The following is a 15,014-nucleotide window of genomic DNA, read 5'->3' on the forward strand; positions in this document are numbered from 1 at the left end:
TTCAGCTACAGAAAACATAACTCCCTTTCTACTAGGTAGGCAGACAAACAGAATAGGATTAATTTCAATCTCTTTACCTGATCCCTCAAAATTGTTCATTACTAAAGACTCACATCACCTAATTGTATTAGCCAGGGCTCACAAAAGAAATAGAACCAGAGATGTGTAAACTGATTGTGTAAAGGTTCCATTTTAGGCTCTATCCCAGTAGAGAAATGTATTTCTGCTTAGTGGAAAAATATTCCTGCTTAGCTCGTACAGAAGGCTTCCACGTTGTAAAGCTAGCTCGCAGCTCTTGGAAAAACAAGCCGGATGGCTGAACTCTGAGAGACCCTCACTCCCCAATCCATGTGAAACAAGCCAGATGGCTGAACTCTGAGAGACCCTCACTCCCCAATCCATGTGAGCCAGCCGGATGGCTGAACTCTGAGAGACCCTCACTCCCCAAGCCACGTGAGCCAGCCGGATGGCTGAACTCCGAGCGACCCTCAACTCCCCAATCCATGTGAGCCAGCTGGATGGCTGAACTCTGAGCGACCCCACTCCCCAACCCATGCGAAACTGCCCTATAACAAGCCTGCGAGCTTGAGCTTCGGGGTCTTCAGTCCTAAGCTTGACTGATTGACCCGTGCGCACGTAAAAAAAGAAATAAACTGTTTCTGTGTGACCCGATATCGGAGTGAAGCTTCTGGTTCCAGCGCCGACTCTAACATTGGAGGTTCCACCGAGATTGCCTTCACGTCTGGTGGTGAGTCGGCTTGGGAGGGTGAGCAGCTGTCCAGGCTGCCCGTGAGGACTCCTGGACGGTGGGGGACAGACGTGTCCGGAACCCACAGGCTGCAACTCTGGAGGACGCTCTAGAGTGTGGGGATCCTGTAAGAAGGACCCCTTCGGACACCCTCCTGCCTAGGAGATTTTTTAGGAGGCCCGGGCCGCTAGATACTCTTTTGGTTTCGTTTTCTGTACCAATTTGCCGGCTTGTCCTGTCTCTGTGTGTTGTGATTTCGTTTGTGTCCTTCGGTGTCTTACTCTATCTGTTCGGTATGGGACAAACTGCCTCTACACCACTTTCTCTCACTCTCTCTCATTGGTCAGAAGTGACGGCTCGTGCATCGAACCTGGCAGTTCGAGTGAAAAAAGGAAAGTGGCAGACTTTCTGCTCATCTGAATGGCCCACCTTCGGTGTGGGGTGGCCCGCTGATGGCACTTTCGATCTGAACCTTATTAGGGCAGTTAAACAAAAAATCTTCATTCCAGGTTCACATGGGCATCCGGACCAACAAGCCTATATTTGGATTTGGGAAGATTTGGTACTGGACCCGCCTAAGTGGGTCCGGTCATTTCAGGTCGGCCCGTCTGCACCACCTACTGATCATACCTCTCTCCTTCTAACCAAAACCTCTGATTCGCCTAAATCTTCCCCTCCCTCATTGATCCCGACACCTGCACCCCTGCCAGAGTCTCAGGCTGATCTCATTTCTCTTGACCTAGACCCCCCACCACCTTACAGATCGCCGCCGCCGCCGCCGCCGCCGCCGCCAGCGGGGGCAGGATCCGGACCGGTCACAGTCTCCCCTTCGGGCCCCGCACAGGGCACCCGCCAGAGAAGGGCACGCCCTCATGATGAGGCCCCACCGGCAGTCACACTGCCCCTATGCCCCGTTGGGGGAACTATTGATGATGGGGCTGGAGGAGACATGCCTGCCCTCCAATACTGGCCATTTTCTTCCTCAGATTTATATAACTGGAAGAACAATAACCCACCCTTTTCTGAAGACCCCTCCCACCTAACTGGACTCCTAGAGTCCATCATGTTTTCCCACCAGCCTACGTGGGATGATTGCCAGCAGCTTCTGGGGGTCCTTTTCACCACAGAAGAAAGGGAACGCATCCTCCTGGAAGCTAGGAAGTTGGTCCCTGGACCGGACGGGCGGCCAACTCAGCTCCCCAATCTCATTGATGAGCACTTTCCCCTGCGGCGCCCAACGTGGAATCCGAACACTCCGGAAGGTAGGGAGCATCTGTCCCTCTATCGCCAGACTCTAATGGCAGGTCTCCGTGCAGCGGCCAGAAGGCCCACTAATTTGGCTAAGGTAGGCGAGGTTCTTCAAGGGTCTGAAGAGACCCCCTCTGCCTTTCTTGAGAGACTCATGGAAGCATATAGAAGGTATACACCCTTTGACCCACAGTCAGAGGAATTGAGGGGGGCAGTGAGCATGGCCTTTATAGGGCAGTCTGCCACAGATATACGGCGGAAGCTGCAAAGATTGGAGGGGTTACAAAGGATGAGCCTGAGGGACCTGGTTAAAGAGGCAGAAAAAGTCTATTATAAGCGGGAGACCGCGGAAGAAAAAGAGGCTCGGTTAGAAAAACAAAGAGAGGAAAAAGAAAAAGAGCAGCGGAAACGCCAAAACCGGGATCTAACACGGATTCTTGCAGCCGCGGTAAGAGACGGGCCGGGGCCGCGGGGGCGAGGAGGAGGAGGTCGGGGAGGCCGTCCTCCTTTGGGACCAAATCAATGCGCCTACTGCAAAGAGGAGGGTCATTGGATCAGAGAATGCCCGAAGAAGCAGAAAGGGCGGGGCCGGCAGGTCCTCGCCCTTGGGGACTGAGGGAGTCAGGGTTCGGACCCCCTCCCCGAACTCCGGGTAATGTTTGAAGTGGAGGGGACCCCAGTGGACTTTGAGGTGGACACGGGGGCAGTCTATTCAGCCATCAAGCATCCACTAGGCCCTCTGTCTACCCGAAAGTCACTGGTCCGAGGAGCAAATGGAAGCAGAGAGAGACCCTGGACCACCCAGAGAACAGTCAACTTGGGAAAAGGTACTGTGCAGCATTCTTTTCTGGTCTTACCTGACTGTCCGGCACCCCTATTAGGTAGAGACCTCCTGACAAAACTGGGAGCTCAGATCTCCTTTACCTCTCGGGGCCCGGAATTAAAATTTGCCCACCCGAAAGTAGGGGACCTCCATCTCCTCACGCTAGAACTTCCAGCTGCTGAGGAATACCGTCTGTATGGAGCAGTGGCAAAAGCCTCTGTAGCCACTGTTTCACCGTACAACGAGGAATGGATTCATAGGTTCCCTAATGCGTGGGCAGAGACAGGGGGCCTCGGACTGGCTAAGGAGCAACCCCCGGTGGTGGTCACCCTCAAACCCACTGCGGTACCCGTGCGAGTAAGACAATACCCGCTTAGTCGAGAAGCCCGAGAAGGCATAAAACCCCACATCAAGAGGTTTCTGGAACTGGGCATACTGAAACCATGTCAATCAGAGTGGAATACTCCGCTCTTGCCGGTAAGAAAGCCAGGAACAGATGACTACAGACCAGTCCAGGACCTGAGAGAAGTAAACTCCCGGGTAATTGACATTCACCCTACCGTGCCCAATCCTCATAATTTCTTGAGTACCTTACCGCCAGGGCGCAACTGGTATACTGTTCTGGATTTAAAGGATGCTTTTTTTTGCCTCCCCCTCCACCCTGATTCTCAAAAGCTCTTTGCCTTTGAATGGTCAGACCCTGAGGGAGGGGGGACAGGGCAACTGACATGGACCAGACTTCCGCAAGGATTTAAGAACTCTCCAACTATCTTTGATGAGGCTCTACACCGAGACCTTCGGGAGTATCGAGAGACCACCCCTGATGTCACCCTCCTCCAGTATGTAGATGATCTACTCCTGGCAGCTGAGACTCGGGACGCTTGCAAACAAGGGACTGAGAAACTTCTGGATACCCTGGCCAGCCTGGGGTACAGGGCGTCCGCCAAGAAGGCGCAGATCTGCCAAAACAAAGTCATCTTCCTCGGCTACTCCTTGGAGGGAGGCAGGAGGTGGCTCACCGATGCTCGTAAGCGAACCGTAGCCAGCATACCTGCTCCAACGGACCGCCGGCGGTTACGTGAATTCCTGGGTGCAGCTGGGTTCTGTCGGCTCTGGATTCCAGGGTTTGCGGCAATCACAGAGCCTTTTCTTCCCTTGTTAAAAGAAAAGACCCCCTTTGTCTGGCAGGAAAAACACCAGGCTGCATTTGAAAAGTTAAAGAAGGCACTCTTATCTGCTCCAGCACTCGCTCTCCCGGATGTGAGGAAGCCATTCACTTTGTACTTGCATGAAAAGGGTGGGGTGGCGGTCGGCGTCCTAGTACAAGCCCTCGGTCCATGGAAAAGACCAACTGCTTACCTATCCAAGCGGCTAGATCCTGTGGCCAGGGGATGGCCAATCTGCCTAAGGGCGGTGGCCGCGGCAGCCATGCTGGTGCGGGACGCAGACAAATTAACTCCCCATGCATTGGAGAGCATTGTCCGCCAGCCGCCTGACCGATGGCTTAGCAATGCTCGGGCCACTTATTATCAGGTAACTCTGCTGGACCGGGACCGCATCACCTTTGGGCCCCCAGCTATCTTAAACCCTGCCACGCTCCTCCCAATTGCTGAACAAGGAGAGGAGGGAGTGCCGGTTCATGACTGTGGTGCCATTCTGGCGGAAGAAACCGGGGTCCGGACAGATTTAACGGACCAACCGCTGGCCAACCCTGACCTGATATGGTATACAGATGGCAGCAGTTTCCTAAATGAGGGCCAGCGGAGAGCGGGAGCGGCAGTAGTGGACAAAAATAAGGTCATCTGGTCTAGCAGCCTCCCAGAGGGAACCTCGGCTCAAAAAGCCGAATTGATTGCACTCACCCGAGCACTTACCATGGCAGCCGGAAAACGGGCTACCATCTACACAGACAGCCGGTACGCATTTGCAACCGCGCATGTGCATGGGGCCATATACAGGGAGAGGGGACTGTTAACTTCAGCCGGAAAAGAAATTAAAAATAAACAAGAAATCAAGGCATTATTAGACGCTGTCATGCTGCCTCGCGCACTGGCCATCGTGCACTGCCCAGGGCACCAGAAAGGTGACTCCCCAATTGCGGTCGGAAACCGGAGGGCTGACCAGGAAGCGAGGGAAGCAGCTCTCCGAGGCACCAGGCACCTGGTAGTCCACCTATCACCCCCTGAAAGCCCGGTCTCTGAAGAACCCCCGTCCCCCGAATCCCTGAAGGACACGCTGGAGCGAATCCACAAGCTGACCCATCTGGGTAGCCGAAAGTTAGTTCAACTCACTGAAGAAAATAAAACTCACTCCCCGTCTGAAAGGAAGCGGATGGCGGAGAAAGTGATAGCGGACTGCCAAGCCTGCCAACAGGTTAATGCCTACCCTAGTCGGTTGGCTCCTGGAAAAAGGCTACGAGGAAGTCGGCCTGGCCAACACTGGGAAATAGATTTCACTGAAATACAGCCGGCTAAATATGGCCTAAGGTATTTACTAGTGTTTGTAGACACCTTTACAGGATGGGTAGAAGCCTACCCCACCAAAAAGGAGACTGCAGCGATAGTCGCTAAGAAAATCCTGGAAGAAATCTTCCCAAGATTTGGACTGCCTCAGGTAATTGGGTCAGATAATGGCCCAGCATTCGTGGCTCAGGTAAGTCAGGGACTGGCAAAAATATTGGGGATCGATTGGAAGCTGCATTGTTCATACAGACCCCAAAGTTCTGGACAGGTAGAAAGAGCCAACAGAACCATTAAGGAGACCTTAACAAAATTGACCATGGAGACTGGCTCTAGAGATTGGACGATGCTCCTACCGTATGCCCTCTTTAGAGCTAGGAATACCCCTTCCCTTAAGGGCCTTACCCCTTTTGAACTACTCTTTGGTTGTGCTCCCCCAGTTAAGGACCTAGCTTTCCAGAAAGGGGAAATCATGCCTTCCTTCCTATCTGACAGACTGCGAGCCTTGGCGGTGGTCCAGCACACCCTGTGGAAACAGTTGTCTGCTGCGTACCAGCCCAGTGGAGATGGTCCTGCCCACCGGTTCCATGTAGGGGACTTCGTGTACGTCCGCCGGCACCAGCATCAGACCCTAGAACCTCGGTGGAAGGGTCCCTATCAAGTCCTGTTGACCACCCCGACGGCAGTTAAAGTTGACGGAGTTGCTGCGTGGATTCATGGCTCCCACCTTAAGCCCGCGCCTGCTCCAGATGTGGATTTGGACTGGACTGTGGAACGGACTGACAATCCCCTCAAGCTTCGGATCCGATGTGGAAATCAGCCGAACTAATCCGCACCAACCTGTGAGCCAAACATGGCAAGTACTGTCGGGGGCAGGGGATGTGGTTTGGGAGAAAACCGGTAGGCACCCTCTTTGGACATGGTGGCCTGCCCTGGAACCCGACCTCTGCCACATGCTGGCAGGAGCAGAAGACTTTGACATCCCAACCACTGACCCGGCAAACCCAGGTGAACCAGAAGTGTGCACCCAAAGTGGACGCTGCCCCTGTTCGCGTTACCCGGCAGGGTGCCGAGACCCGAGGGCCCGGGCGGCCCTGACAAAGAGACCGTTTTATGTGTGTCCGAGGGACGGGAGAAGCAGGTCGCTAGCGCGCTCTTGTGGGCAGCATGAAAGTTACTATTGTAAGTCATGGGGATGTGAAACTACAGGAGACGCTTGGTGGAAGCCGAGCTCATCCTGGGATCTGATCCAGGTAAAGAGGGAGACAGGTGGGAATGAACCCCCACTCTCTCAAGATTACTGCCGGAGCACACCTAGGACAGTCACGACCCTATGGTACGGGTCGGGACCTTGTACAGAGTTTGCCTGCAACCCCTTGAACATCACTTTCACCCAGGCAGGAAAAGCATCAAGGGATTGGATCAAAGGTAGACTGTGGGGCCTGAGGGTGTATCACCAGACGGCCTATGATCCAGGAGTCCTATTCAAAATCAAGTTAATAATAAACGCCAACCCCCAGCCGATAGGCCCTAATAAAGTATTACAGGACCAGAAAGCTCCTCCTCCTAAAACAAATAATAAACGGGTACCCCCAAGGCAAATACCCCCATCTAACTCAACCCGCCAGAACCCCTCCATCCTCCCGCTGACCACACCGGCTGTCACGAATCCCACTCTCCCAGGGTCAGGAAAACGGTTGATAGACCTAATCGAAGGGGGATACCAAGCCCTCAACTCTACTCAGCCCAACCTTACTGAATCCTGCTGGATTTGCCTCCAAGCAAGCCCCCCATACTATGAAGGGATAGCTGTTAATGGGAGTTTCACCTATAACACCTCCAAGAGCTGCGACTGGGGAACAAAGCATATGCTTAACCTTACCTGAAGTGACCGGTTTAGGAACATGCCTAGGACACTCCCAAGTGCTGGGAAGCAAGCTCTGTGCACGTACAGTGAGTGTGTCCTCTTCTGACACATCCCAGTACATAATCCCCTCATCAGGTTTATACTGGGCATGCAATACTGGGATCACACCGTGTGTCTCAATTGCTAGCTTTAGCCAATCTAAGGATTTTTGTGTGTTAGTCCGAATTTACCCAAGGTTAGTTTATTATTCAACAGAAGAATTTGAAGGACATTTTCTGGGCAGAACTCGTTCACACGAGAACCTGTCAGTGTCACCCCTGGCTGTTCTATTAGGAGCAGGTATATTGGCGGGGGTCGGGACTGGAACTACAGCTTTGATTGAGGGCCCTAGACAGCTAGGGATTTTAGAAGCCGCAATACAGCAAGATCTAAGGGCAATAGAAACATCCATAACTGCTCTGGAAAGGTCCTTAACCTCCCTGTCAGAGGTAGTCTTGCAGAACAGACGCGGCCTAGACTTACTATTTTAAAAGAAGGAGGACTTTGTGCCGCCCTAAAAGAAAACTGTTGTTTCTATACTGACCACACAGGGGTGGTAAGGGAATCCATGACAAAACTCAGAGAGAGACTAGATGCAAGGGAAAGGTCCATAAGCGGCTCCCAGAGCTGGTTTGAGGAATGGTATGAAAAATCACCCTGGATGACTGCCCTGCTCTCAGCCCTCACGGGGCCCCTGATTGTCCTGCTCCTAGTACTAATGATTGGACCATGTGTCCTGAATCGGATTTCAGGCTTTGTTCGGTCCCAAGTAGATGGGGTTAAAATGATGGTCCTGAGACAAAGATATCAGCCTATACCAGAGACCGACCTTTAGGATTAAAGGTCAGTACAAGGAGAGGAGGGAATGTAAAGGTTCCATTTTAGGCTCTATCCCAGTAGAGAAATGTATTTCTGCTTAGTGGAAAAATATTCCTGCTTAGCTCGTACAGAAGGCTTCCACGTTGTAAAGCTAGCTCGCAGCTCTTGGAAAAACAAGCCGGATGGCTGAACTCTGAGAGACCCTCACTCCCCAATCCATGTGAAACAAGCCAGATGGCTGAACTCTGAGAGACCCTCACTCCCCAATCCATGTGAGCCAGCCGGATGGCTGAACTCTGAGAGACCCTCACTCCCCAAGCCACGTGAGCCAGCCGGATGGCTGAACTCCGAGCGACCCTCAACTCCCCAATCCATGTGAGCCAGCTGGATGGCTGAACTCTGAGCGACCCCACTCCCCAACCCATGCGAAACTGCCCTATAACAAGCCTGCGAGCTTGAGCTTCGGGGTCTTCAGTCCTAAGCTTGACTGATTGACCCGTGCGCACGTAAAAAAAGAAATAAACTGTTTCTGTGTGACCCGATATCGGAGTGAAGCTTCTGGTTCCAGCGCCGACTCTAACAATTGGATTATTATGGGTGCTGGCTCATATAATTATGGATTTTGGATCCCCAAGAGTCCCACAGTACATCCGCTAGAGAATCCGAGAGCTAGTGGCATTAACTCAGTCCAAAGACGTAACTAGAGAAGCCAACTGCCCAAGCCTACTGCTTAAGAACCAGTTTGGGGTGCTGACTACTGTTGTAAGTTTCAGAGTCCAAAGACTCAAGAATCTATGTCCAATGGCAGGAGAAGATGGCTGTCACAACTCAAGAAGGCAGCTGTGAGGATGGGGGCTAGGGTGGAGCATGAGGTGGGAATTTCACCCTTCTGCCTTTGTGTTCCAACCCCAACAGATTGGAAGGCACTCACTCCACCAAGGAGGAAGAGCTCTTCTATTGTTTTCTCACCTGAACACCCTCACAGAGGCACCCAGAGGCTTTTACTAGCCATTTGGGCACCCCTTAGCTTAGTCAACTGATACATAAAATTAACCATTACATCAATAATGTCTGGTAGGCTGGAGGTTTAGGGGCAAAAAGATTCCCACCTGCCACCCACCCTAGCCAGAAGATGGCACTTACAGAAACCTGCAAACAGGACAAAGAGATTCCTGCCAGAAGCCGGCACTTACAAAAAGCCCTCGCAAAACACTGGATAATGAGGACACTTAGTTCCAGGTTCCAAAGTAACCACTGGACTCAGAACACACCTACTGGACCTCCAAACCCAGGCAATACTCCAACACCTTATCAAGCACATCACTGCCTCCCACCCCTCTCCCACAACAAGCCCCAACCCAGTCCAGCAGAGCGATTTCGTGGACTTCCTACTGTGAGACCCTGACTAATTCATAAATCAACCTGCCTTTTGCTTTTTAATTCGGTTCAACTGGATTTATGGCAGCAGCCGAGGCAGAGAAGCTACTCAGTGTCCCCCCAGAACCCTAGCTTTGGACCTGGGCTTTGCCTTTTCTGTCTACCTCGGCCCCTCTTCCTCCCTCTCTTTATGCTGTTGTGTACCACAGGAAGAACAATTTTTCCAGCTCCTATGATAAAAGATACTTCATGACATTTAATTTCCTCAATGGGATCTGAGCAGCATTGATTAGAAGATCCAGTGATGTGTTTTGTAGCCTGGAGCTGGCTGTGGAGATTTTTATTTCTTATAAATGATATCACATAAAGCCTCTGACATTCCAGATAATGGCCAGGGTACCCTGTGAGAGCACTATTTACACTGAAGTGATCAATGACCTCTCTCAACATAAAAACAGACAGAAAAAAAAAGTCATGGGGCTAATCTCATTCCAGCATTCTTACCTCATCTGTTCATTTGTTCCTAATTTTTATGAGCAATTTCAAGGTGTCGTATATCACATTCACTGTTTATGCCCATCAGACCTTAGTGACATTGGGAAGGAATCTATGCCCAGAGCAAAGTAGAAATGAAATTTGCCCGTATATAAAGGATGAGTTAACCTCAGGAGACACTGGCTCTGTAGAAAATAGGACAGGCAGCCCATGGGGACCATCTGACAAGAAATAAGTAAGTGGCCAGGGAGAGTATATTTGGATTGAATCCAATAAGGGGAATGTAGATCATTGTCCTTCCTTCTCCTCTACATTAGCTCCTGGACAAACTTAGAAGGTGTCTACCCTAAAGAAAAATGTAACCGAAATACTCACTAGTGGACACATGGAATCCGCCCTCTGACCTTCGTGTGAGCCACTGATTGCACTCTGTTCTTGTTCCCTTCCCTGACAGTGTCCTGTGACCTGGCCAAACCTCACTGGGGAGCTGTTTATACATCTAGTGGCACTGGGAGAAAACTGTAACTAACACCTAAGCAATCCTTATTTACTTCTTTTGATGGCCCAATAAAGTGGTTATATCATTAGCTCTCATATATACCTGAAGAAGCTGGCCCAAGGATATTAAACAGCTTGTGTATTTCATGTAGCTAGGAAGAAGGTACCAGAATTTGAACCTGACCCTGGAAAACGTGGTTCTAAAGTCTGTATGTTTAAACTGCTGCCCAACTCAGTTACATGCTTATGGTAACAATGTAACAGTTCATTCACCTTCATTTCCCAAACCATCAGAGCATTTCTTTTAAGTCACTACACAGCTGATCTCTCTCTCTCTCTCTCTCCCCCCTCTCTCCCCCCTCTCCCCCTCCCTCCCTCCCTCCTCTCTCTGTCTCTGTCTCTCGTGTGTGGGTGGGGGTGGGTGGGTGGGTGGTGGGGGTGTGGTGGTGGTGGTGGAGGGGGTGGAGGGGGTGGTGGTGGTGGTGGTGGTGGTGGTGGTGTGGTGGGTGGTGGTGGTGGTGGTGGTGGTGGTGGTGGTGGTGGTGGTGGTGTGGTGGTGGTGGTGGTGTGGTGGATGGTGGTGGTGGTGGGTGGTGGGGGGTGGTGGTGGTAATGAAAATGGTCCCAAAAGGCTCATAGGGAGTGGCACTATTGGGAAGTATGGCCTTGTTGGAGGAAGTGTGTCACTGGGATGGGCTTTGGGGTTTCAGAAGTCCAAGCCAGGGCCAGTGGTTGTCTTTCTGCTGCCTTCTAATCTGGGTGAAGAACTCTCAGCTTCCTCTCCAGGACTGTGTCTACCTGCTGCAAGCCGCAGGAAAATGTAATAGAATCCAGTTACTGTCACAAAAGCTACTGCTTGGAAAAGTCAAGGACTTCTCCAAAGGTCAAGCCATGGCTTAAGAAGTCTTGGTGATATTTTAGCATTCCTAAAATTATTTTCTTGTGTGCTTCCAAGAACTCCTAACAGTGTATTTATCTAAAATACCTATCAAACATCCAAGGCTAAATGAAACAACACCTGTCTCCTAGGTCAGGCAGATATCTTTATTTCTTGAGCAATTTAGAGTAAGACCTTCCTTCCTTACAGCCTTACTAATAGACCCTAACTCCTTACCTAACCACTTCTAGGAATGTAGACTGAGCACATAGACCCCCTTTTGATATACTAACCATCAGTTGACTTCCTCTGTTACCACTCCCATTCTGGGTTGTAAAAGCCTGACAGTCACTGCCTGAGGAAAATTCTTACCTGCCTTTATGACCCCATAGAATTCAAGCCTCCTGACCTTGCTCTGCCAGAGGACTGCTATTGCTCGGGTTTATAACTGGATTCCTGAGGGACTTGGGGAGAACTGAGAGGGAGAAGAAGGATTTTGACTAGAGAACTTGAGGACAAGACAGAGAAAAGAGAACAGAAGAACTAGATGGATAAGAACTGGAGAGGAATGGACTAGATGGGGAGAACTAGACTGAAGGGCTAAAAGAGAGTAGTAGAGGAACAAAATGGAAGATGAGGAAGAGCCAGATGGGAAAGAACAAGATGGGAGAGGAGCTGAGATGGGAAAGAACTAGACGGATGAGAAGGTAGATGGGGCAGAACTCCATGAAGGAATTAAGACAGATCCTAGAGGGGACAGCAGATAAATGTAGAGAGAAATCAGGCAAGAAAGGAGCTAGGCTTGAGTAGAGAACTGAAGATGTGTAGATAGGATTTTCATCTCAGAGAATTAAAGCAAATGGACTAAGAGCTCGGTGTGCTGAGATTCTATTTCCCAAAAATAGTCCTCACCATTTGTAGTTTCTCTCCTGAGCCCCTGGGAAATATAATACTAAGGCTGGTCCTTCTAATATTATACAAGATCTACCTGCATGCCACCATGCTTCCAGCCATGATGATAATGGACTGAACCTCTGAACTGTAAACCAGCCCCAATTCAATATTTTCCTTTATAAGAGTTGCCATAATCATGGTGTCTCTTCCCAGCAATAGAACCCAAATTAAGACAACATGAGGGGTGGTGTATGCAATGCTGACTCTCAGGCATCCTTCCTCAGAAATGACATCCACCTCATTTTTTGAGCAAGGTCTTTCTCTGGCATGACAACATGTGGGGACTGGCTATGGCCTGGCCAGCGAGCCTCAGAGACCCATCTTACCCACTGAGCTTTCCCCAGTCACTGTTTATTCTTTCTCGACGTGACTAGTTCCTTTCCTCTTAGGCTACAGATATGATTTGGGAATCTTAGACATCCGCTGGAACATATGTTACACTTAGGTTAAAAGACTCAAATATTAAAAGCAAGATTTGTAAGGTATGTTCTCTATTATCAAGGGTGATGGTTGATTCTGACAACCTGATTGAACAAGAAACAGCTAGGATATCGGTGAAGTATACCTTTTGTGTGTTTGTAAGTGTGCTTGAGAAAAGAAGATCCATCATGAATCCTGTGTTACCATTCCATGGGCTGGGGCTTTGGACTGAATTAACGCTTCAGGGAATCACCAGAAGGTCAGATGAATGCATCAGCTCCCTTTCTCCACTTCCTGTTCCACAAGCCATGACCTGGCAGTTCAGGTTCCCACCACTACAGCTGTAGGTGCCGCCCCTGGTGCCGCCCCTTTGTCTTCAGAATGGACTGTATTCCAGCACTGTGCGTCTGAATCAGCCTCCACACTTATGTTGCTTCTTGCCAGGTGTTTGGTCCCAGGCCTGAGAAAAGTAACTGATGTGGAAGTAGTGAGGTATGGAATTGTTGCTGCTGTAGAGAGAGATTTCATCAGGGGGGTCTTATGCCTTTGGAACTGGTTTTGGGGGAGGAATGTGGAATAGTCTAAAGCTGCAGACTAGAGGATGTATCCCAGATTTATCCAAGTTGAGCTTTATGGGTGCTTCTCCTGGGAGGAAAGATGACTCTAACTGATGGAGATGCAGACTGTAAAGATTGTGCTTTGGTGGTTCCAGAAGGATGCGAGACCACTCTGAGGACTTGGGCAAGGCCGTTCTGTTACTTTTTTTTTTTTTTTTTTTCAAAACATCTGCTGCCTTTTGTCTCTGTCCTAAAAATTTGAAAGAGGCTGTTTTTGAAACAAGTGGACTAATTGGTCGTTTGGAGGAAATTTGAAGACATGTTCAGCTTTGGTGTGTTTATGGCTCAATGCATTTCCTCAGATTCCTGCTAAGTGAGAGCAGGAAGTGGAAGTGTGTAACATCTGCAGTTTGGTAAGGAAGGGAGGGGAGCCAGATTGAGCTGTGTCAGGAACGTGAAGTTTGATAATGAAAGGAACTCTAATGCCATTCAAGTTGAGGACAGAGTGGGCACAAAGTGATCATAATCGTTAAAGAGATTAGTAATGTTGGAGATAAGCCTCCAGCTCAGCACTGGGACCTAAGAAAGGTGCCTTGCCCACTGAAGGCTGACCTATGCAAACGCAAATTCATCTGAAAGGAGTGAGCCTGAACAGAGAATGACATTGAAGGGGTTCTTTGCTCAAGAACAACACTAACACACACTCTCTCTCTCTCTCTCTCTCTCTCTCTCTCTCTCTCTCTCTCTCTCTCGTGTGTGTGTGTGTGTGTGTGTGTGTGTGTGTGTGTGTGTGTGTGTGTTTCCCACGTTCAGCCACAGAGGCACAATGGGGGTTGTTGTAGACTGAGTTCAAAGTGTCTAGGCAGCATCTCAAGCAGGCAAGGCATCATTGTCCATGTAGTGCTTCAAAAAAGCATACAAGATGCTAGAGTGAAGGTGTCCTAGGGGTTTGTACTAAGGTTCCAGAAAGCTTTGGAGGCCAGGCAATATGCAGATATGCAATATGCAAGGAGGCCCTGAGAGGCCATTGTATGAAGTTATCAATATGATGTCTAAGACACATGGAGTCCCAAGGATACTGGAAATGCCAGAAATGTTAGTCATTTGCCAAGGAAACCTGGAGGTAAAAAATGGAATAGGCCCCACAAGATGCCATCATGTGTCTCAGGTAACAGATGTGGAGCTACAGGATTTGGTGTCTACTCTGCTTGTCTTGTTTTGGCCCAATGGCGCCTCAGAACAACCCTACTTCTCCATTTTTAAATAGGAACATTTACTCTGTGACATTGAGTATTTGTATTGGGTTAGTATTCTGTAAACTTACAGCTCGGAGTTTGCCTTCAGTCTCCAAAGACACTTTGGCCCTTTGAACAACATTAGAACTGTTACAACTTTGGGAGGCTCTTGGAGATGGACTAAATACACTTTTTTTTTTTTAATGAAGTGTGCATGAACCTTTGAGAAACAGGAAAAAATGGAATGGTTTTAAAGTGATATGTTTGGCTATCAAGAACAGAATTGTACCTGTTAATTTTAATGATAAACTTGATTGAATGAAGAAACACCTTGGACATTAGTGAAGTATATGCCATTGCAAATGTTTGTAAGAGTCTTTTCCAAGAGTAGTAATTGCAGGGTGGGGGTCAGGGAGACCCACCATGAGCCAGGGTCCTGAACTAAATATAAAGGTTAATAAAAAGGAAGCTAGGCTAGAGAGATGGCTCAGAGGTTAAGAGCACTGACTGCTCTTCCAGAAGTCCTGAGTTCAATTCCCAGCAACCACATGGTAGCTCACAACCACCTGTAATGAGATCTGATGCCCTCTTTTGGTCT

At 49.6% G+C, this 15,014-nt stretch overlaps 1 protein-coding gene across 1 annotated transcript; it reads left to right on the top strand.

Annotated features, from left to right (window-relative positions):
* Positions 1–654: 654 nt before the first annotated feature.
* LOC118569836 lies at positions 655–14,734 on the top strand. Its single transcript, XM_036168089.1, is given in 4 exon segments — positions 655–1,370; positions 1,492–1,593; positions 1,713–6,084; positions 14,694–14,734. Coding segments are annotated over 4 exon segments (4,842 nt in total). The 5' UTR covers positions 655–1,043.
* The last annotated feature ends 280 nt before the right edge of the window (positions 14,735–15,014 follow it).

This window comes from Onychomys torridus, chromosome 18, assembly GCF_903995425.1.
Source record: "Onychomys torridus chromosome 18, mOncTor1.1, whole genome shotgun sequence".
Classification (NCBI taxonomy): Eukaryota; Metazoa; Chordata; class Mammalia; order Rodentia; family Cricetidae; genus Onychomys; species Onychomys torridus.